General features: G+C 37.3%; 1 protein-coding gene across 1 annotated transcript; it reads left to right on the top strand.

Moving 5' to 3' along the window:
- The first annotated feature begins 17,663 nt into the window (after nt 1-17,663).
- LOC132599676 (putative proline-rich receptor-like protein kinase PERK6) lies at nt 17,664-22,950 on the top strand. Its single transcript, XM_060312959.1, has 9 exons — nt 17,664-17,783; nt 18,065-18,986; nt 19,990-20,550; nt 20,692-20,778; nt 20,868-20,938; nt 21,060-21,136; nt 21,277-21,418; nt 21,571-21,732; nt 22,334-22,950. The coding sequence occupies exons 2-9, from the start codon at nt 18,140-18,142 to the stop codon at nt 22,580-22,582; spliced, it is 2,196 nt and encodes a 731-aa protein (XP_060168942.1). The 5' UTR covers nt 17,664-17,783; nt 18,065-18,139; the 3' UTR covers nt 22,583-22,950.
- The last annotated feature ends 1,155 nt before the right edge of the window (nt 22,951-24,105 follow it).

The raw sequence follows: 24,105 nt of genomic DNA, 5'->3' as shown, positions 1-24,105 counted from the left end.
ATTAGCAGCCTAGAGTCAACACAAATCATATGCAGATAAACGACGTCGACCTTTAGAATTCCAGATTGGTGATTGGGTATTTCTGAAAGTGTAACCTATGAAAGGTGTAATGCGATTCGGCAGAAAAGGAAAGCTCAGTCTGAGATATATTGGGCCTTACCAGATTGTTCGAAAGATAGGCGAGGTCGCCTACGAGTTAGACTTACCATCTGATCTGGAAGCAGTACATTCAGTATTACATGTATCAATGCTCCGTAAGTGTATTGTTGATCCTTCTAGAATATTTCCCACAGAAGATATCCAGGTAACAGAGGAGCTGTCCTACGAAGAACAGCCTGTAGCTATCTTGGATCGTCAGGTGAGGAGACTGCGTACCAAAGATGTGCCTTCTGTTAAGGTCTTGTGGCGAAATAATAACCGAGAAGAAATGACCTGGGAAGCGGAGGACGAGATGAAGAAGAAGTATCCTCACTTGTTTCCTATGCCTACAGGTAATCTAAATTTCTTAATTGGTTATATTGATTGGTGAATGAATTGTATGTGCGGTCCATAAAAAGAAACTCCCCCGAAATGCTTGTAAGACCCTATAAGGCTAGTTTAACATTCGAAAACGAATGTTCTAAAAGGGGGGGGGGGGGGGAGGATGTTATATCCCGTATTTTGCATATTCAAAAAATTTGAAATAATTGCGACTAGTGAGAGATAGGGCAATATTTTAATTTTATTTAATATATGTTGTTCATGAAAAATATTGATGCGGAAATATTGAGAAAGGCTAAGGGCAAAATTGGAATTTTGGAAAGTAGTTTCATGAATTACAAAAATATTAGCTATAAGAAGTTGGGCTTGGAAAAATAAAAAAAAAAGGGCCCAACAAAAGTGGCCGACCATAGGGCGGCATGGGCCAAGCCCATGGGGAAATTTAACCCATGAAATAAATAGACAAAGGGACATGTTATTTATCATTCAACACTTAGAACATTCAAGAAAACAAAAAAAAGTGAGAGCAAGAAGCAAGAAATTCGGCCAAGCAAGAAAGAAAGAAAACAAATTTTAAGCCATCAATCCTTGATCCAAAAATTATAATTTTCTAGTATTCTTACTAATTCAAGGCCCCTCTTCAACGTGGTATAATTATTTAAGCAAGAAAACCACTTTGGTGGCAAGTGGAAAATTGAAGAAAAGGTAAGAATTTCTATTCTTTTTACATGTTATTGAAGATTTATATATGTTGTAGTGAGTAGAATTGAATGAAAAACATAGAAATGTTAGGTGTTGTGTGTGGGCCGTGTGGGTGTGTTGTGTGTGTGTGGCCGTGTGGTGCTAATTAGGTGGAGGAAGATGAATTAATTTTATTTAGCAAATTGTGTTGTTGTGGCCTTTATGATGTAAATGAAAGACTAATGGTTCAAGTTGGCATGGAAATTGGTTGTAGGTTGTTGTAGGAAATTATGTGATTTTAATATGGTTTTTATGTAATTGTGGAAATGGAGTTGCTAAAGTGTGAATTGTTGTTATTGTTGATGAATTTGGAAGAAGATAATGTGACGTTGTAGTCTTGTTGCATCTGTGGAGATTCCGGGTGGAGTATGGTGTTGGTGGAATTGTTTGAATATTGTATAGACTGTTTGAAATTTTCTTGAAATGTGTTTGAATGATCTTGGATTAGTAATGAATATGTGAGCGTTGATATTGGCTTGAATGTACGTAGTTGAATTGAATGTGATAAGCTACGTAGAGAAGAAAGTTACTAATGTTAGAATGCGTTTAAATTGATTCTTGATGATTATTAGTATGGTTGTTGGTATTGTGGTATGGTTGTTGATAAATTTGGCCGAGTGAAATTCTCGGGGATGTTGAATTTACAGGGGAGATGCTGCCGAAATTTCTGTAGACAAGTACTAGTTAGAATTGGATTTTTAAGTACTTGTAGCTAATGTTTGGTAATTGATAACATTATTGTAGATATTGGAGAACCCGAGACTCGAGTCGGGATTTGTTTAGCGAGCGATCGAGGTATGTAAAGCCTACCTTTCCTTCTTTTGGCATGACCTTTATGAAATAAACGAATAACGTATTTGTATGCTTCTAAGGAAAATCCTATTCTTAGAGCCACTAGGATGGCTAACATCTTTGACTTCCATAAGCTATTCCATATGGCTTGATACGTATTTTATGATGTTCGAAGCTTCTAGTTGTTATGTTTCCGAATATTGTTCGAAAGAAAATCGAGATGATTAAGGTCTTTGATGAATACTTTGATACGTAAATATGGTCTTAAAGTCTCCATTTGATTTGATCCATAATGTTATTCGAAAGTTTCCTAATATGAATGATACTTGAATTTCCAAATATGGCTTATGAAATGTTTTTAAAAGGTTTTGTACTTCAAAAGCTCGTAACCTTCGTATACTAATTCCGATTGACTTGATACTTGTTTCTGAGCCTTCTGATATCGGTATATATTTATTCATCGAGTCTTGGAATCTATTTACTTATATGCATATGGTTTTCTCACTACTCCGCTCGTGCATACTACTACCACATCATTCGCCGGGTCCCGGGCCGGTTTTGTCTTCGTGCGCACTATGTTGTATTCGGCAGTATGATGTGTTACGGTTCCCGTGACCCTCGCCATAGGGCCGGATACCGCTTATATACGGAGTTATGATGTGTTATGGCATACGTTGTGTTCTGATGTTGTGAGATGCTATGATGACGTCTGTTCTCAGTATCTGTGCAAAATAACGTATGTTAAATTTGAATAAGTCTTTGATATGTCGATTTAGTAAGCGAATGGGTTTGGGTGTCCAATTAGGAAACTAGTCACAGCCCACGGGGCTGGTTCGTGACACATTATAACCCTTCATATTCGTACCACTGTCTCCGGATGTTGTTACTTTATTTTGCTAATAAACTTATCGCATCTTACTCGTGCTTATCCATCCAATCAATACTCCAGTATCGCACTCTATTAGAGTTACCATTCCTCTTCTATGCCGTGTTTTAGCACTACCAGTCTCCCTAATATACTCTAGCATTTCTCTTTGCAGCATCAATGTCGATCTTATAATTGCCATCACTATCAATTCAATAGTTTGTAACTCATCTCTTGTAGTTGTTAACTATACTCCTAACTTAATCTCGTCCTGCCATTTCTCTTTGCATGACATCCTTTCCTGTTAGGACATATTACAAGCTTATGTCTTATCTCCTTTAGATTCTAGGAAAATTTCGGTCGAGTTTCCTCTATATTTTTTACTGTCCCAAAACATGCCCAGCAAATACCAACAATGCCTCACAGGGCCAATATATATGTACGACATATCTCAGCCACACAGGGCTCCCACTTTCAAGTAAAAGCACAAAGATGTCGAAACTTACCTTATATATTGCACTTCGAGATATACCTGATCCTTTAGCGATTTGCCCTTGTTATCCCTTCCTATTTACTTTCCCTTTCATCCTTTAGCTTTATATTTCAATTACACCTCAATATTCTTACTTTATTCGACACACCTCTTTCGTACCGTCGCTTACCTTTGTTCTGATTCATTCAATTTGCTTAGTTCACAACTTATAACTGAACTCATCATCAAGAGGCACATTTAATCAATTTCTCTTTCATATCAATACTGACTTACCTCTATGGCAACCAATCCATTAACATATGAATACGTACCCTGATAACGCAGTCTCAATGAAGTGACTTACCTCTGTAACTTAAACATCATCAATCATTTTCTTCGGTCAATACCGTCCTTCTGCTGAAATCAAGGGTTAGTATAAGGAGTCTCATTTCCTATGGCTTAGCTCTATCGCACGATCTTAGAGATGAAAGAAGAGTAACCATCCTAAATGTCCTGTAGCCTCCTGTTTATAGATGTGGCGCGCAACACACCATAAACAGAATCTACTAGACACGGCTCGTAGACACTTCCTAGGACTAAACTCCTCTGATACCACTTTTGTCACGACCCGACTAAGGGCCATGACGGGTACCCGGGGCTAACCACCGAGCACCACTCATTCTATTACTCATCAAACTAAGCGTTCATTCATCAAATTCATACTCAATCATAGGAAAAATCATTTTTTTTCATTTGAAACATAATTACCTTTATACACACAAGCCCTTCGGCTATCAAAATAATATATATACAATAAGGACATCGTGAGACCATGCTACCCACACATACATATCTACGAGCCTCTACTAGAGAACTAGATATATGGATGGCACGGGACCGTGCCCAAACATATATGCACATAAAATAGTAAATCAATGGCACCTCCGGAATAATGGAGTGCTTCCAAACGTCTACTTATCGGCTTCTATAAATCTGGGTCGCCTCCCTGTCTACCCTGGGCATGAACACAGCGTCCAAAGAAAACGGACGTCAGTACGAATATTTTACTGAGTATGTAAGGCGTGAATGAAATGAACATAATAGAGAAATCATAAGTCATAAGGTGAACCTGCGTAACTTTTAAGGGTGGATACCTTTCATGCCTATATCATATATAATCATAGTACATGTATCATCATAGCGCATACATCATCGTATCATATATATCATAGTACCTGTCACGACCCAACCCCGTGGGCTACGACTGGCACCCTACTTGGGCACCCAGACAGACTTACAAATCCAATTATCATATCCAAACTTAGCTCAGAGTTCACAATAGTTATTTCAAACGTCATTTAAATCAAAACTTGTCTTAAGCGGTCGTGCATATCAAAATATCATACCGAAACAGATAGAAGCGGCGGAATGCACATCGCCGATCACATGTACAAATATAAACATAAGGGCCATTTTGGCCACCATAACAGACGGACCGCATTAAGACACAAATCGTAATCAAAACAGACACATATAGGACCCTCGACCCACATATATGACTACAGGCCTCTACGAATATAAAACGAAAACATGTGACAGGACAGGGCCCCGCCGTACCCCAAATAGTCAAATATACAGATGCATATACATCACAAAGATATATACCGACAGATGGGCTCCGAATCAAAGGAGCACTCGGTAATAGCAGGGCGTGGAGCCTACAGTGGAGGATCACCGACGTCTATACCTGCGGGCATGAAACGCAGCCCCCGAAGAAAGGGGGTCAGTACGAAAGATGTACTGAGTATGTAAAGCATAGAGTGCAGAAGTGTAAACCATAACGGAAAACAAACAGGATACAAAAGGGAATACTGACCAGTATATCAAAATCCGTACCTAAAACGTATATATATAATGCAGATAAAATCATGCAAAGCTCAGGAACGTGGTCACCACTCCGACGCTGGTGCCACACACAGCATAACACCAGAAGGTTCAAATCTCCGTACATCCCCGAACACACATATCATCATAACATATCACCAGTCATATCACAGCATAACTCCAAACTGAACCCGGCCCTATGGCGAGGTCTCGGGAACCGTAACACAGCATACGGCTGAATTTATCATAGGGCGCACGAACCAAAACCGGCCCGGGAACCGGTGAACAAAATCATAATAAGGGCACGAGCGGAGTCGTGAGAAAACAGTGCAATTTATATATATAAAATACTTTTGCAAACTTGATAAAATCATATGTTGACTCATTAGTCGAAGTAGTTCGAACAATTAATCAAGACAGGGTTCATTTCACAAAAGTATTTCCAAAATAGTAATTATGGTTCAAAATATAATTTAGGATATCGTGGCAATAAAAACATTATTTTTCGATAGCCAAATTCACAAACGGAAGTCCTTTGCCGACATCATACAAAAATGAGACTAATAGAGCAAACAAAAGAGTCTCGGAGTTAGCGGGCCCACCTCGGGTCAAGTCGAGGTGGCGGACATGAATCACGGACATTTGGGGTCTATGGAATCATACATGGAGGTTTCGAAGCAATTCGATTACATTTACAAAAGTTTTGAACATATGGTCACTTGCCAACAAAATATGAGTTTTATAGTTCAATTCAATTGAATGAATAGCACTCGATTTCCATTTCGAATTTCAAGGAACAGAATTGCCCCCGGGGCTCCAATATCGGCCTAGTATACCTAGGACATGCCAAAAGAAGGAATGGGGTAGCCTTACATACCTTTCTCACTTCTTACGCTTGTTCAAACTCGATTCCCGTTTCGTCCAAAATCTACAAATGGTCAAAGTTGCCAATTAAGAATTTGAAGACTTAAGAATTCACTTAACTTCATATTTGTCTACCGAAATTTCGGCAGCACTTCCCCTATACATATAACACCCCCGAGGCTTAGTTCGGCTCAATATATATCAACAACACAACCCACAATACCAATGTTATCACGAATCACATTAAAATGGTTCTAACGTCAATATTCTTCTCTTCTACATAAAGCAATACTTCCATTTCAAATTTCAAATTTCCAAACAAATCTCAAGGATTTCACATTCATCATTAACCAAGATCATCACAATATAATTTAGAAACATTTCATATCATTTGTACAAAATATTCATACGGTATACAAAATATACAACTTTCCACCAAAGTCATAATTCATTCAAAACTTCTAATCTTTAACATACTTATTCATAACATGATTCCATCTTCCAAGTTCATCAATGATCATCATAATTTGCACCCTACCAACTTCATTTTCATAATGTCGTAAGATCGTACCTAAACGACATAAACTTCTATATTCCATTTCAATGCAAACTTGCATCATTTTATCTTTATTTACATTGCAAGCATCGCAACAACATAACTAACATGTTAAACCAAATTAATTCATTCTCATTCCAAAATTCAAATACCACACGGCCACACTCCATTTTTCCAACTTCCATCAAATTCATTCAACTTTCATTCTCAATATGAATTCCATCATACACACAACTAGAATACAACATAAAATTCAACACATCTTAACTACACAACCATGCACTTACACGGCCACATATATACATACACACCCACTTTGCAAACTTCCATGTTTTCATGAATTCTACTCATTTCCATATACTACAACACAAACAAACCTTCATAACATAATAACATGGAATGAATTCTTACCTTTTCTCTTCAACTTCTTCAACTTCCACTTGCCAATCACAAGTACTTTCTTGCCTTAAAAATTATGCCATTTTGAAGAGCACCCTTGAGTTAGTAATATTGCTAGAAAATTATGATTTTTGGATCACAACTAAGGGACTTGGAATTTTTTTTTCCTCCTTGAAGGGGCCGAATCTCCCCTTGTTCTTGCTCCCCTTCTTTTTTTTTTATTTTTTTGTTGAACATTCTTGAATAATAATGAGACTTATCCTTTCTTATATTAGTTGGTCACATGATGAATCACATGACCAATTCCATGGGTTTGGGCCTAACCCATGGCCGGCCACCCTTCAATTTTTTTGGGCCTCATTTTTCATCTTTTATTTTTAGCCCAATTAGTGATAATTCTCGTTTTGTAATTCCCGAAACTAATTTCTAAAATTCCAATTTTGCCCTTGGCCTTCCTCCGCACTTCCACATCAATATTTTTCATGAACAACACACACATATACTAATTCAAATCACCAAATGACCTTATTCCTTACAAATCAAAATTATTTCAAATTTTCCCGAATACGCAAAAATACGGGATATAACATCCTCCCCCCCCCCCTTTAGAACATTCGTCCTCGAATGTTAGATTAGTCTTATAGGGTCTGTAAGTACTTCGGGGGAGCTTCTTTTACGGCCCGCACAATTGATACACATTCGTCCCTGAATATAATCAAGTAAGGAATTTAGATTACCTGTGGGCATAAGAAATAGGCGAGGACACCTCTTTCTTTTTTCATTCTGTCCTCTCTTTCCAAGGTCATTGCTTTTTACCATAAGACCTTAACAGGGGTATATCTTTAGGGCGTAATCTCTGCGCTTGGCGATTTGGAATAATTACAGATTGTTCTTCATCAGACAATTCCTCCGTCACTTGAATATCATTCACTGGAAATGTTCTGAAGGGATCACCAACACATTTACGGAACATGGATACATGAAATGCCGGATGTACCGTTTCCAGATCAAATGGTAGATCTCGCTCCTAAGTGACATTCTCAATCCTTTAAATAAACTGATAAAGTCCGATATGTTGCGGACTGAGCTGACTCTTTTTGCCGAATCACATTACACCTTTCATAGTTGATACTTCCAAAAACACCCAATCACTAAGCTGAAATTCCAAGGGTCGACGTCGTATATCAGCACACGATTTCTGCCGACTCTAAGTTGCTAATTGTCTCCCTCGGATAAGTTTTACTTTATCAACGGCCTGCTGGATTATATCTGGACCGATTAATTCTGTTTCGCCAATATCAAACTAACTGATCAGTGACCTGAATTTTCTGCCATACAAAGCCTCATAGGGGCCATCTGGATGCTAGAATAGTAGCTGTTATTATAAGCAAACTCGATCAATGGTTAACGATCATCCCAGCTACCAACGAAATCAATAATACAGGTCTGCAGCATATCTTCTCGCGTCTGTATAGTGCGCTCGGCTTGTCTGTCGCTCTGAGGGTGGAATACTGTGCTCAGACTTATCTGAGCCCCTAATCCTTCCTGGAAACAAATCTCCAGAAATTAGTCATAAACTGAGTACCTCTGTCGGAGACAATAGATATAGGAACCCCGTGGAGTCTCACTATTCCTTTAATACATATAGTCTGGCATAATCCTCAGCTGAATAAGTGGTTCTGACGGAAAGAAAATGGACTGATTTTGTCAGCCTATTAACCATACCCCATATGGAAATCATACTTCCACGGAGTGCGAGGCAAACCCGTAATGAGATCCATATTAATTATCTCCCACTTCCAAATCAGAATTTCCATTCCCTGAAACAATCTGCCCGGTTTCTGATGCTCAATTTTGACTTGCTGACAATTCGGGCACTGGGCAACGAGCCTTGCGATGTCCTGTTTCATGTCATTCCGTCAATATAGACATCAGAGGTCATGGTACCTTTTAGTGGATTCGGGATAAACCGAATACCGAACATTATACGCTTCGCTCATAATTGGTCGTTGCAGCCCTACGATGTCGGGCACACATAATCTGCCTCGGTATAACAATACTCATGTGGTAAAACTTCGAGTTGGATCTTTTCCTTGTCAAAGATCATCTTTCTACCATACCAGAATAGTCTCCTCAAATTGATGCTGTCTTACTTCTTCCATAATCGATAATTCTGCAACTTCTCAGACGAAAATTCCAATATCTTCATAACCGACCAAACGGACTCCAAGACTAGCCGACTGATGAGTTTTACAAACCAATTCTTTGTTCCTGAATGTACGCCGGTCAACGCCGTCCATAGGTTCACGACTAAGTGTGTCTGCCACAACATTAGCCCTTCTAGGGTGGCACAAAATATTAACATCATAATCTTTCAATAATTCAAATCATCTTTTCTGCCGCGAATTCAGCTCCCCTTTTTCTTAAAATATACATATATATTGGAAGCCCTTAGGGCCCATATAAATGTCAACGCGGACCCCATATAAGTAATGCTGCCATATCTTTAAAGCACGAATCACCGTAGCTGATTCCAGATTATGAGCGAATTAATTTTCCTTCAAGCGGTCTGAGCTGCCGGAGAACATAGGCTATAATCGGACCATCCTCAGAGAACTACATATTTAAGTCGATGTCGAAGGCCTAGACCAGTCCTTTATCGCTTCAACCCTCTGTATGTCAGTTGTTTTCATGCATACTTACTTTGCTTATTTTCCTTCGTTCCCCTTCTTTGGGGTTATACTTACGCCATATTCGTATCTTTTCTTTCTAACCTACAACTTGGTTATTTTCGTACGAAACCTTAACAGAATCATAACTACCTAGTACACAGTCTTATCCAATAGCTGACACTCCGATAATGTAATTAATATAGCAATTTATCTTTTACTAATTATGTCCTTCCTCATTGGATGATTTGGCCAAGTTATTCCTCCTTTCATACCCGTTCCTTGTCCGTCGTTTTGTTTTTCTCAATATTGGAATTACCTGATATGCACATGATTCATCATTCCATACCATAGGTTTCCTTTGTCCTGCACTACTACATTTTTGTCCGTTTTCGCAAATAATTCTCGTGCTCTACCCGTTGACTCTTTTAGAGGTTCTGCTTCATTACGTTTCTTACGGTTCACTTGTTCTGACATTTTGATTACCTTCCACTCAATCATTCTCTTTTCTTCCCAAACATCGTCGTATTAGAATCTTCCAATCTCAACCGGTAGCGAATGAATATCAGTTTAGTTCGTAACATCTGTACCATACTTTTCGCTTTGTCTCATAAATTCTGTCCGGTTAATGTTTTCCGTATATTACAACAATGGCTATCAGGGTCTGCCAAATCAATCGACACAATCATAAATGGGGGCCATACACATACATATATATATCACTACCATTGCTTTTACAATACATCTTCAATCACTTGTTCATACTTACTCTAGTTTCAGAGCTGCGCTGCTTTTCTTCCCTGTTTAGCAATCTAATTCGTCTCAGCTCGTGTGGCCCCTATAAAGTTTCTAGCCATATCACACATCCTAATTCCCTTTTGGTTACCCAGAATTTCCTATTCGTCTCTCATATCTAAGTTTGCGAAAATTTTTGTACATTTCCCAGGGGGTCACCCATCCCAGAATTGCTCTGGCCCTGGCACGCTTAACCTTACAACTTTAATGACTTTAGGCACGTTAAGGCCGGTATAATTGCACCGATTGCCCCACACAGCCTTTGTCACGTAATTTAAGACAAATCGGGGCCTTAAAAACTTTTCAAAACGTCCTCGTAGCGGGTCCCACCCCGGCCTAACGAGAATTCTATTATTTTTCTGACTTTATGATCACCGCGTCGCCCCCTGTAAACCCTCAATATTTACCTTTGTATATATATATTTCTAGACAGCCCACGAGTTTAAGTTTTTATCTCACAAATTCTATCTCCCACTAGTCGAGGAAAACTGATAAAATGTTACGGTAGGGTATCTTCCGACCATCAGCAAAAGAAAGCTAGAGTCCGACGAACTTCGCGGAATCTTTTAATACTTAATTCACATAATTACCTCCACGTTTATGTATATCTATATATTTGAGCCGAGAGCGAACCGCTCAGTCCTCCACTGCTTGTCGTACGTTTTTGTATCCTTTCAATTAGAGGAAACTTGATCGTCGGACATTTTTGCCCTTCACATGGGCTGTGCTAAAACAAAAAGGGTTGGAACGTATTTCTGGTCCCTCCAAATAAATTGCGAATTTGCTACTCGTATATGCTTTCTCGAGATAATTTTTTTTTTCCGATAAGGGTAATGCTTCTTACAATTAACATGGAGGGTACCTCTTAAACTTTTAATCCACCATAATAGATTTATCATATCGGTATCGACCTTCAAGACAGGTTAAGAATTTATATCTCATTTCCCTTTTCATATTTCTTAAAAAGATTTGGGCAGAGGTTTCTCTGTATTTCTTACTATTCCAAAACCTGTACACAGGAAATACCAACCATGCCTCACAGGGCCAACACATATACATATATACATATATACATATCATATTACGTCGCATCATAGCCACACAGGGCTAACAATTACAGATAAAAGCATACAGATGTCGAGGCTTACCTCACATGCCCAACTCAACTGCACCTGCTACACTTTTCATGTCTTATTTCTCCCTTCAATGTTCAACTTTATGTTTTAATCGTGCTTCAGAATACCTTACCCAGCATACGTCTTTCATACCATTGCTTACCTGAGTACTGTGTAGCTTCCAATATCAGCAGTCGTTGTCTTACGTCGATACCGCTATCCAGCTGCAATCAGGGGTTAGAAAAAAAGGAATTAATTTCCTACAGCTGGCTCTATCGCACGATCTAAGATCCAAAGAAAGGGAACACCCTAAATGTCCTGTAGCCTCCTGTTTATAGATGTGGTGCACAACACACCGATAAACAAGACTCTACGAGACACGGCCTGCAGACATTCCGAGGACAAACCGCTCTGATACCACTTTTGTCACGACCCAACCCCGTGGGCCACGACTGACACCCTACTTGGGCACCCAGACAGACTTACATATCCAATTATCATATCCAAACTTAGCTCAGAGTTCACAATAGTTATTTCAAACGTAATTTAAATCAAAACTTGTCTTAAGCGGTCGTGCATATCAAAATATCATATCGCAACAGATAGAAGCGGCGAAATGCACATCGCCGATCACATGTACAAATATAAACATAAGGGCCATTTTGGCCACCATAACAGACGGACCGCATTAAGACACAAATCGTAATCAAAACAGACACATATAGGACCCTCGACCCACATATATGACTACAGGCCTCTACGAATATAAAACGAAAACATGTGACGGGACAGGGCCCCGCCGTACCCCAAATAGTCAAATATACAGATGCATATACATCACAAAGATATATACCGACAGATGGGCTCCGAATCAAAGGAGCACTCAGTAATAGCAGGGCGTGGAGCCTACAGTGGAGGATCACCGGCGTCTATACCTGCGGGCATGAAATGCAGCCCCCGAAGAAAGGGGGTCAGTACGAAAGATGTACTGAGTATGTAAAGCATAGAGTGCAGAAGTGTAAACTATAACGGAAAACAAACAGGATACAAAAGGGAATACTGACCAGTATATCAAAATCTGTACCAAAAACGTATATACATAATGCAGATAAAATCATGCAAAGCTCAGGAACGTGGTCACCACTCCGACGCTGGTGCCACACACAGCATAACACCAGAAGGTTCAAATCTCCGTACATCCCCGAACACACATATCATCATAACATATCACCAGCCATATCACAGCATAACTCCAAACGGAACCCGGCCCTATGGCGAGGTCTCGGGAACCGTAACACAGCATACGGCTGAATTTATCATAGGGCGCACGAACCAAAACCGGCCCGGGAACCGGTGAACGAAATCATAATAAGGGCACGAGCGGAGTCGTGAGCAAACAGTGCAATTTATATATATAAAATACTTTTGCAAACTTGATAAAATCATATGTTGACTCATTAGTCGAAGTAGTTCGAACAATTAATCAAGACGGGGTTCATTTCACAAAAGTATTTCCAAAATAGTAATTATGGTTCAAAATATAATTTAGGATATCGTGGCAATCAAAACATTATTTTTCGATAGCCAAATTCACAAACGGAAGTCCTTTGCCGACATCATACAAAAATGAGACTAATAGAGCAAACAAAAGAGTCTCGGAGTTAGCGGGCCCACCTCGGGTCAAGTCGAGGTGGCGGACATGAATCACGGACATTTGGGGTCTATGGAATCATACATGGAGGTTTCGAAGCAATTCGATTACATTTACAAAAGTTTTGAACATATGGTCACTTGCCAACAAAATATGAGTTTTATAGTTCAATTCAATTGAATGAATAGCACTCGATTTCCATTTCGGATTTCAAGGAACAGAATTGCCCCCGGGGCTCCAATATCGGCCTAGTATACCTAGGACATGCCAAAAGAAGGAATGGGGTAGCCTTACATACCTTTCTCACTTCTTACGCTTGTTCAAAAAATCTACAAATGGTCAAAGTTACCAATTAAGAATTTGAAGACTTAAGAATTCACTTAACTTCATATTTGTCTACCGAAATTTCGGCAGCACTTCCCCTATACATATAACACCCCCGAGGCTTAGTTCGGCTCAATATATATCAACAACACAACCCACAATACCAATGTTATCACGAATCACATTAAAATGGTTCTAACGTCAATATTCTTCTCTTCTACATAAAGCAATACTTCCATTTCAAATTTCAAATTTCCAAACAAATCTCAAGGATTTCACATTCATCATTAACCAAGATCATCACAATATAATTTAGAAACATTTCATATCATTTGTACAAAATATTCATACGGTATACAAAATATACAACTTTCCACCAAAGTCATAATTCATTCAAAACTTCTAATCTTTAACATACTTATTCATAACATGATTCCATCTTCCAAGTTCATCAATGATCATCATAATTTGCACCCTACCAACTTCATTTTCATAATGTCGTAAGATCGTACCTAAACGACATAAACTTCTATATTCCATTTCAATGCAAACTTGCATCATTTTATCTTTATTTACATTGCAAGCATCGCAACAACATAACTAACATGTTAAACCAAATTAATTCATTGTCATTCCAAAATTCAAATACCACACGGCCACACTCCATTTTTCCAACTTCCATCAAATTCATTCAACTTTCATTCTCAATATGAATTCCATCATACACACAACTAGAATACAACATAAAATTCAACACATCTTAACTACACAACCATGCACTTACACGGCCACATATATACATACACACCCACTTTGCAAACTTCCATGTTTTCATGAATTCTACTCATTTCCATATACTACAACACAAACAAACCTTCATAACATAATAACATGGAATGAATTCTTACCTTTTCTCTTCAACTTCTTCAACTTCCACTTGCCAATCACAAGTACTTTCTTGCCTTAAAAATTATGCCATCTTGAAGAGCACCCTTGAGTTAGTAATATTGCTAGAAAATTATGATTTTTGGATCACAACTAAGGGACTTGGAATTTTTTTTCCCCCCTTGAAGGGGCCGAATCTCCCCTTGTTCTTGCTCCCCTTCTCTTGTTTTATTTTTTTGTTGAACATTCTTGAATAATAATGAGACTTATCCTTTCTTATATTAGTTGGTCACATGATGAATCACATGACCAATTCCATGGGTTTGGGCCTAACCCATGGCCGGCCACCCTTCAATTTTTTTGGGCCTCATTTTTCATCTTTTATTTTGAGCCCAATTAGTGATAATTCTCGTTTTGTAATTCCCGAAACTAATTTCCAAAATTCCAATTTTGCCCTTGGCCTTCCTCCGCACTTCCACATCAATAATTTTCATGAACAACACACACATATACTAATTCAAATCACCAAATGACCTTATTCCTTACAAATCAAAATTATTTCAAATTTTCCCGAATACGCAAAAATACGGGATATAACAGTACCGTATCTGCTCATACACATTAAACATTATCCATATTCGGCCACGTAGTGGCTCGACAATATCCGTATCCGGCCACGTAGTGGCTCGACAATATCACATACATGTCTTCCGTACCCGGCCAAAATAAGACTCGGTATATCTCATCATCATCATTGCCATCACTATGGAAATATTTTATTATCACATATATCTCATAAGCTTATCATAACTTTTCATAGAGCATGAATTTGAATTTAAAGACAATCTATGACAATATCGGGGTGACATAAGGTCGAGAACCCCCGATTACATTATGGAGTGATCATATTCATCATATCTCACCTTGAAGGAACTAACATTTTAAGGTGAGTGTACACCATGAATGACATCAAGGGATCGTAATTAGGATCATTAACTTCATGGACATCATATCTTGCTTTAGAATCTCTAGGCTTAAACTTATCATCATTATTATCGTATTCATTACATATTTCACATCTTTATCTCATAAGAAGCTCTTTATCAATATTGTCTCATATTTCCCGGAATGTAAGAAAGTCATGGAGAGGTAGGGAAATAATATCATAGGAATCATATAAGGGTCATTAGCTTCGTAGGAATATCGTATCATGAGCTTTAGGACTTCTAGACTTAGATTCATCATCGGTATAGTCATGCTCGTAACGTATCTCTTTTCTTTATCTCGTATGAAGCTCTTTATACTCGTAGATTCATAATTCCCGATATGTAGGAAAATCATGGAAAGATAGGAGGATTCATACAATAAGAGTCATGCCTTAGAAAGAGAGGACTAGCCTTACATACCTCTTTCGTTTAATAATTTCCATCGCTTGATTGTTCTCCTTAATGCTCACGTTTCTACCTTCAAGAGAATTCACATTCATATTAGTTAACCGATTATAAGAACGTTCTTACTAAAGCTAGAGAAAATTGGGCAGCATTTCGTTTGTTTATACAACTTTCCTCATATTGTATATCAACTCCCAAACATTTATAATAACATTCACAATATCATAACCAACAATCTTCGTTCATCTACATTACCCTCATTTCACAATTCCACTTCAATTCCTCCATAATCATTGTCATGGTTCACTATTGCATTTTCTCACATATAATACTTACCCCATGATCTAAATGTCATTTATAGCTTACTCATAATCACCACATCTCAATATTCATGATTCACTCCAAACTACTACTCAAAATGTCACTATTCACACATTCATGACCCATTTTCTATCTCCTTCTACAATCTAAGTGTTTCAACTTTCAAATACCTTAAATAACATGGAAATGCCATAAATCTTACCTTAGATGATGTAGGAATGAACCTTGGGTGGAAACTCCTCACTTGAGCAAAACCCTAGTTTCACCTTTGCTTGGATGAACTTTAATGGGTTTCTTACACTTGATTTCCTTGGTTTGATGTAGTTGATCACTAATATTTCTTGAATTCTTGTGGGAGAAGTGTTCTAGAGAGTTCTAGCGAGAAGGGGAGTGAAAAGGGGAAATGAAATGGAATGAACTTGGTCCCTTATTAAATACACAAAATCTGTCCCGACACGAACATACGGACCAACATACAGTTCCTATCTTTTATACGGGCCGTATGTATGGCCGTATGTTTGGTCGAGTGAAGGTTGTCAATCTGGGCTAAATATACGGCCTAACATACGACCAGTATGTTGGGCCGTATAATGCCCAGCTATTCCGATTTTGTTCTCGTCGACCCGTTTGATCTGCAATCCTTATGGAACCTTCTTAACACTTGTTTATCACCTTATTAACAATCTACGGGACGTTATAACTCTTCTCCAAAGCATTATTAAATCATCATTAACTCGTTACTCTTAAATCCTTTCCGATACATAACGTATGCCTTGCCTTCCTTAACAACTTCCGTCTCCTACTTCACATGTCTTTGAAATCTCATTTAAAATAATCAAATTTCATTTCTTACTTATCAAAAAATCGCATACGTCGCACCCTTCGTCAGTCTATTCATTGTGCATGAACGGAAAATTTTTCGAGGTGTAACATTTCAAAAATCACAAAGACAAATTTAGGCATTTATAATATTAGAAGCGCAACTTGGACATCTTCCCTATATAATATTGGTCTATAAGAGATACAAGGAAATTTCAAGCAAAAATTACAACAACAAGCATTAAGTAAATAAAACATCTAATGGACCGCAAAGTTAAACATTCATAAATTCATGGACAAATCTGAAAATTTTATTCTAGTACTCATGATTATAAGACTAATCTTCAGCGAATTCAGAAAAATTGACTGGTTAATATATCGCGTGAAAGAAGGGGATGCTGAAGGTGAAAAAGAGTGACATGTGTTTGGGTTTGAACAAAAATTAACACAGTTGATTCTCGTGCCTCAAAATAAAATAACAAAATTCAGATAAATTATTTTAGTCACCATTTTTTGTTGACCAATAGAAGTGTCTCGATGATATTGCGACCTCAAATTTGCCAACTGATTTATAAGTCCAATATATTATTCTATAGAAAAGTAGTAATCCTATTATTAACTAAATAAAGTGATTAGTTCCCTCATTTTAGGAAGAAATATGGGGATGCAAAGACGACTCTTTGTTTACTTGTAAAAACTATTATCATGCGGCATCTTTTCCCTTTGCTTTGAGAATCCTCTCCCTGCCATTCTCCTAAAGGTGTCATCTTCTTACTTTCTCCTTTCTCTCTGTTTTCTTCCTCTTTCATTGTCTGCTATCTTTACTAAACATCTTCCATACCATTTACAATAACAACGCTCTTTTCGTACAATCATATTGATTATTAATGAAGGCGAAAATATTGATATTTCATTCACAGGTTTATGTTATATATTGAGAACAATGAGTTGCATGCATGTTTCTTGTCATTTAATAAATAATAAAAGAACGTATGTTCTTTTTTTGTTGTAAAGTTGCTTATTTTGATCTTTAATGAACAGGGTTCATTGTTTTGGGAGAACGGCAGGGTTTAAACGACGTGTTTTGACATAAACTGTGATCAAAAGTTTGTAAAAATGTCTTTATCATCTAAGGATGATCAATCATCCAATTCGCCACCTTCAGATTCATCCTCTTCAGATTCTTCATCAAATTCACCACCATCATCCTCATCCTCTTCCTCAGCCTCTTCGAGTTCCCCATCGTCTGACTCATCATCAAATTCTCCTCCATCCCAAGACAATTCACCTTCATCGAATGATTCAAAATCTCAATCTCCTCCTTCTCAAAATAATTCATCACCTTCTCCACCATCTGTGGATAATAATAACTCATCTCCTTCTGGTGGTAACAACAACAACAATGACAACAACAACGGCAACGGAAACGACAACAATAATAATGATAACAATAACAATGGTAACAATAACAATAACGGTAATAGCAACAATAATAGCAACAATGGCAACAACAACAGCAACAACAACAATAATGGTAACAACAATAACAATAACAGTAATGGTAACAATAACAATGAAAATAACAACAGTAATGGTGGCAACAATAACAACAATAATAATGATAACAAATCTTCACCCCCAACAAAATCCTCAAATTCAAATGGAGGTTCGCCACCTCCTCCACCCCCACCACCTCCTCCTCCACCACCACCACCTCCTTCTCCGTTTTCTTCCAACTCCGGGTCTCTTTCCCCTCCGAAGCATAAGTCACCACCAAGCAAGTCGTTAGATCATAATAACAAGTCTAATGATCATGGGACAGCCATCATTGTAGGAGTTGCTGTTGGAGCAGGGCTATTACTTCTTGTCGTGTTAGTTTTCCTCATATCTTGCTGCAAACGAAAAAGGAGAAGGCCACGTGACCAAATGGGATACTACAGGGACAATTCTCATGGAGGAAAGAGTATGTGATTGCTTTTTCTCTGTTCTCTAACCTTTTATGTTGAGGACGTTTTTTTTTGTATTCATCATCATTCAAATAAAATTAGTTTCAAATGTGCTAGCTAATGAAGAGAGCTGATAAATGTGCACTTATGGAGAACTGATCTGGTTCTCAATCTACATGAACAAAAAACAAGTGACTAATTTAAATTGGAAATATCATGGAACTTATTCTTCTCATGCACGTCATTCTACTTTTTGTCTTTTAATTTCAGTGTATATTAGTACTCCATTCTCAAGGTTTGTGCAATTGTTATTTCATATTTATACTTTCTTTTCATCCTCAAAATCAGCATATGAGCTCGTTTGGATTGATTGATTATCAATAGCTCATAAGTTTTATGTGTGAAAAGCTTTTAAAGGTGTTTGAAGTTTACTTTTATAATAAGTAGTAATTGTTTGAATAGAAGTTCTGAAACTGATAATTAGAAATTAACATGTTTGGTAAACAAGTGTTGATGAACTATTTTTTGTTAAAATGACACCTTTAATTGTTGTACAAAAATTGTAAATTAAGAAGTATCTTTTTAATAAAAGGAGAAACAACGAATATATAACAAAAGGAAGATATCGTTTTTATTTTGGGAAAGATATTTTAATTAACAAATAATAAAATTTTGATCAACCTAAAAGTGTTTATACACTGAAAAGTTATAAGTTGGGAGTAACTAACTTATGACTTTTGGCTGATTTTAGCTTATCACAAATAAGACAAAAAGTACTTATAAACCAATTTGACAAGCTTATAAACTTAGTGAAACATCATCATCAGATTCAAGTTCATTAACTTTCGTTTAGACAGAACCTGTTATAATAGTAACTATTAATAGTGCCTAATTTTGCATTCATTGTGTGTGGTTTTAAATAAAATTTGCCAAATCTGATGACTTATATTAATCTGTCTAGAGTAAAATAGATAGTTATATTGTGTTAGTATTTGATAATAGTTTTCATGTATCGTGCAGGTACTGACTACTATAATAGTGGACAATATGGAAATTGGCAAAACAACAACAATGTTCAATCAATTGAACATATGGTGAAGATGCCTACACCTCAACTAGCAAGTACTAATGTAAGTTCAGAACTAAGTTGGCCAATAGCACCTCCACCACCACCACCAATGATGAGCAGTAGTGATATGAGCTCTGCTGCTTTCTCTGGTCCACATCAACCTCCGTTGCCACCCCCACACCCATCGATGGCTCTTGGTTTTAACCAAAGCAGTTTCACATACGATGACTTATCTGCTGCAACCGGAGGATTTTCTAAGGCCAATCTATTGGGACAAGGCGGTTTTGGCTTTGTGCATAAAGGAGTGTTGCCCAATGGTAAGGAGATAGCAGTCAAAAGTCTAAAAGCTAATAGTGGACAAGGTGAACGAGAATTTCAAGCTGAAGTTGAAATCATTAGCCGTGTCCATCATCGGCATCTTGTGTCTTTAGTTGGTTATTGCATTGCTGGATCTCAAAGGATACTAGTATATGAGTTTGTTCCTAATGGCACTCTTGAATATCACCTTCATGGTATGTATGTCGTAGTTTTTATCTAAACCACTTAAAAATTACATAGCCATTGGATTTAATTTAAATTTCTTTTACGATACATTTATGAGCATGTTAGTCTATTTTGACATTTTTTCCTTATCTCTTTGCATCCTTATTTAGGGCCTAGTCGCCCAGCTATGGACTTCCCAACGAGGCTTAAAATTGCATTAGGATCTGCCAAAGGTTTTGCGTATCTTCATGAAGATTGTAAGTTCATTAATTCATAATTTTCTTGTTTGGTAATTGAGGTATTTTCTCTCTTTTCATCACGAACTGATTTTCCTACATAAATACAGGCCACCCTCGCATTATTCACAGAGACATCAAAGCTGCAAATATTTTGTTGGACCATAACTGTGAAGCTAAGGTATTTGCATTTGTTAGAAAATAATTAATCATCTTTAGGGAAGCCTACATTACGCAAATTTCTCATTGAGTTTATTAACAAAAGTTTATTATCATTCCCTCTATCCCAATGACATTTTCAGGTGGCTGATTTTGGGTTAGCTAAGCTTTCCTCAGACACTAATACACACGTATCTACGCGTATCATGGGCACCTTTGGGTGAGTTATTTAATTTTTAGTTTCATTATTATTGTTTTCACTGTGTAACAATGTTCTACTCCATAATTCTTCAAATATCAAACGTATTTCAAAAAATCTGGAAGAAAAACTGAAGTTCGTTTATTTATCTAAACAAACAGGTACTTAGCACCGGAATACGCTTCAAGTGGCAAGCTGACTGAAAAGTCTGATGTCTATTCTTATGGTGTTATGCTCTTAGAACTTATAACTGGCCGTCGTCCTATTGACATCAACAGCGATGATGATACCATAGTGGAATGGGTATATTTTTGTGATTACTAATTGAAACAAGTTTAATTGTTGGCTTCACATACTCAAGATTAGAAAACATCATCTTTGAATGAAAAATTGAGCACCATCTCTATTGCTCAGATTATTTATATGTTTTATTGTTTAATATTATATATATCTAGGCTAGGCCGATTCTCATTCGTGCAACAGAGGGTGGAAACTATGATGAATTAATAGATCCACGTTTGGAGGGAGATTTTGATGCCCAAGAGATGCTATGTATGGTGGCTTGCGCTGCTGCATCCATCAGACATTCTGCAAGAAGACGCCCCAAAATGAGCCAGGTTAATTTCCTCTTGATATATGATTGACTAAGTTCAGTAGTGTATATATTGTTTATCAATTACTCTGTATCTAATTAATTAGAGTTGCAGCCTAGTAGTTGCAACTATAGCCTATATCACTTAAAAGACAGTTCTATTTCTACAACCAACTTCTCCTCATTCACAATCCATATGATTATCTTCAAACAACAGCAACAATAACAACATAGCAGTGAAATCTCACAAAATAGGGTCTGGGAAGAGTACAATATACACAGATCTTACCCCTGCCTTGGGAGTTAGAGAATTGTTTCCGATAGACCCTCAGTACAAGGACAGGCAACTCAAATCAATGTAAGCAAGCAATGGCAAAACACAAAAAACATGATAAAACTATGTGGAAAAAAAAGGAGCCATAACTAGCACAACCTCATATGATAATTGAAGTACATAACAAAAAATAGCATAAATCGATGGACACGAAACTACAGGAATACTACTACCACTACTAGTATGATATGGGATAGTCTTATCTTCCTTCACTTAAAATTATAGGCGTCTAACTTCTACAATATATGCTGAAAGGGATTGGCTGATAATTGATTTTTTATATATCTTGTAGATTGTACGTGCTTTAGAAGGTGATGTGTCTCTTGATGATTTGAACGAGGGAATGAAGAAGAGCCATAGTGCAATGTTTGGTTCTGGTGAAAGTTCTGAGTATGACGGAGGTTCATATGACCTTAAGAAGTTCAAAAAATCTGGAATGTCGAGTCAAGAATTTACTAGCAGTGAACATGGTGTGACCGGTGAATTTGTCCATTCCGGTGATGAATCTCAAGAACTTGGGCACAAAAAACGCAGCCCTTAAGGAAAATGGAACTTCTGATGGGGGGCGGGCTATAAGTAATAACTTCATCATAGGCACAACACGCATTTGCCAGGCTTACATGGATGCTTTAGGCATCGAAAAACTGGTTTTCTAGTGGAATAATTGTGTATTTCCACAACAAATGTGAAACTCTATTAGAGATTAGACTGGGGGTGGTAAAGAGTAAAACATGTCCCAACCATTCTTTGGTTGGGTTTGTTTATCAGTGGCATCACTTTCTTTTGTTCGAGTTTGGGAGTTGGGATACAAATTGTGGATTGGTTTATATATATATTCCTTCAATGTATGTGCTAACTACTTATTTATTAATCTTCTGTTTATGTACTTCTCATTAGTTATAAGAAAATTTCGGCTATAATCTATTTTGTTATTTTTTTTTATTTCACAATATATTATTCAGTTAAGACCATTTCCTTTCCTTAGCTTTGATCACTCCCAACTACGTACCTAAACAGAGAACTAAGCGATGGTGCAAGTATAAGACGGATACAAGAGTTAGCGCTGAACTCAAGGGAATAAGGACATCTAGAAACAGACTTTGCTATACCATAATAATTTATCAAACTTTTCTTGGGGGTAAAAAAGAGTACGGGTTTAACACATTATAACTCCGTCAATCATGAGACCTACGATTGTCACTAGTTTCTTCCAAAAACTCTACATATAATTTCTTAGAATGCTCTCTCAAGCATGTCCTAAGTGTGTACTTTAATGGCTCATCAAGATTGCTACACGGCCCGAGGAATCCTCATCGATGTCTATAATTCTGCCACTAAGATCCCCTTGTAGGGTGATTTGTTGTATAACATACCCTAATGTAAAAATCCTTCTAGATATTTCAAGACTAAAAGAGTACAAATAGTTCAATAAAACACATGTATTAAGCACATAATGATCGGATTCTAATATAAATAGTATTAAAGCATTCAATATATAAGGTCAAATGTTGCTAAAACCCTTTCTTCTAGCCACAAATATCAACACCTCAAACTGGAACATTTGCTTGTTATCGAGCAAACACAAAATATACTTACAAAATTGAATGACTACCCCTTCGTCATGGTTATGGATTGCACCTACATTCAGACAATTGCATATTTATTCTTACACTCTCCAGAAGCTAATCTTGCCAAAAATAATTTTTTAAAATAAAGCACCTTATCATAACATCATTGTTACACCCCGTAAGAGTCCATGCTATTTTAATTAAGACAAGAAATAATGAGTTAAGAAAGTTCAAGGAAAGTTAATCGAGTTAGTAATAATTTCGTTATATATATATGGTTGCCTTAAGTATCCCGAGGTGACATCGTAACCTAAAGGATTTGAAATCGCGTTATGAGCGTATATGAGGTAATGTGAGTGCCCTTTTAAAGTATTTGAGATTATTAGTAATGATATAGAAGATGGATAAAAGATATGAATATATTTTTGCGATTGGAGTTTCGTCGAAGCTTCGTAAGTTCTCTAGTTACGTTTAAGGTTATTGTTATTCTCCGGAC

The sequence above is a fragment of the Lycium barbarum genome, chromosome 6 (assembly GCF_019175385.1).
Source record: "Lycium barbarum isolate Lr01 chromosome 6, ASM1917538v2, whole genome shotgun sequence".
In the NCBI taxonomy this organism is placed as follows: domain Eukaryota; kingdom Viridiplantae; phylum Streptophyta; class Magnoliopsida; order Solanales; family Solanaceae; genus Lycium; species Lycium barbarum.
Note: the sequence above shows the minus strand (reverse complement) of the source record. Positions and strands in the feature narration are given on the sequence as shown.

What these genes read in the sequence shown, in the direction of transcription:
- LOC132599676 (XM_060312959.1), top strand. Translation starts at nt 18,140, where the DNA reads ATGTCTTTATCATCTAAGGATGATCAATCATCCAATTCGCCACCTTCA. An exon ending in TCTTGAATATCACCTTCATG is followed by an intron (nt 20,551 to 20,691) that starts GTATGTATGTCG and finishes ATCCTTATTTAG; the next exon opens with GGCCTAGTCGCCCAGCTATG. An exon ending in GACGCCCCAAAATGAGCCAG is followed by an intron (nt 21,733 to 22,333) that starts GTTAATTTCCTC and finishes TATATCTTGTAG; the next exon opens with ATTGTACGTGCTTTAGAAGG.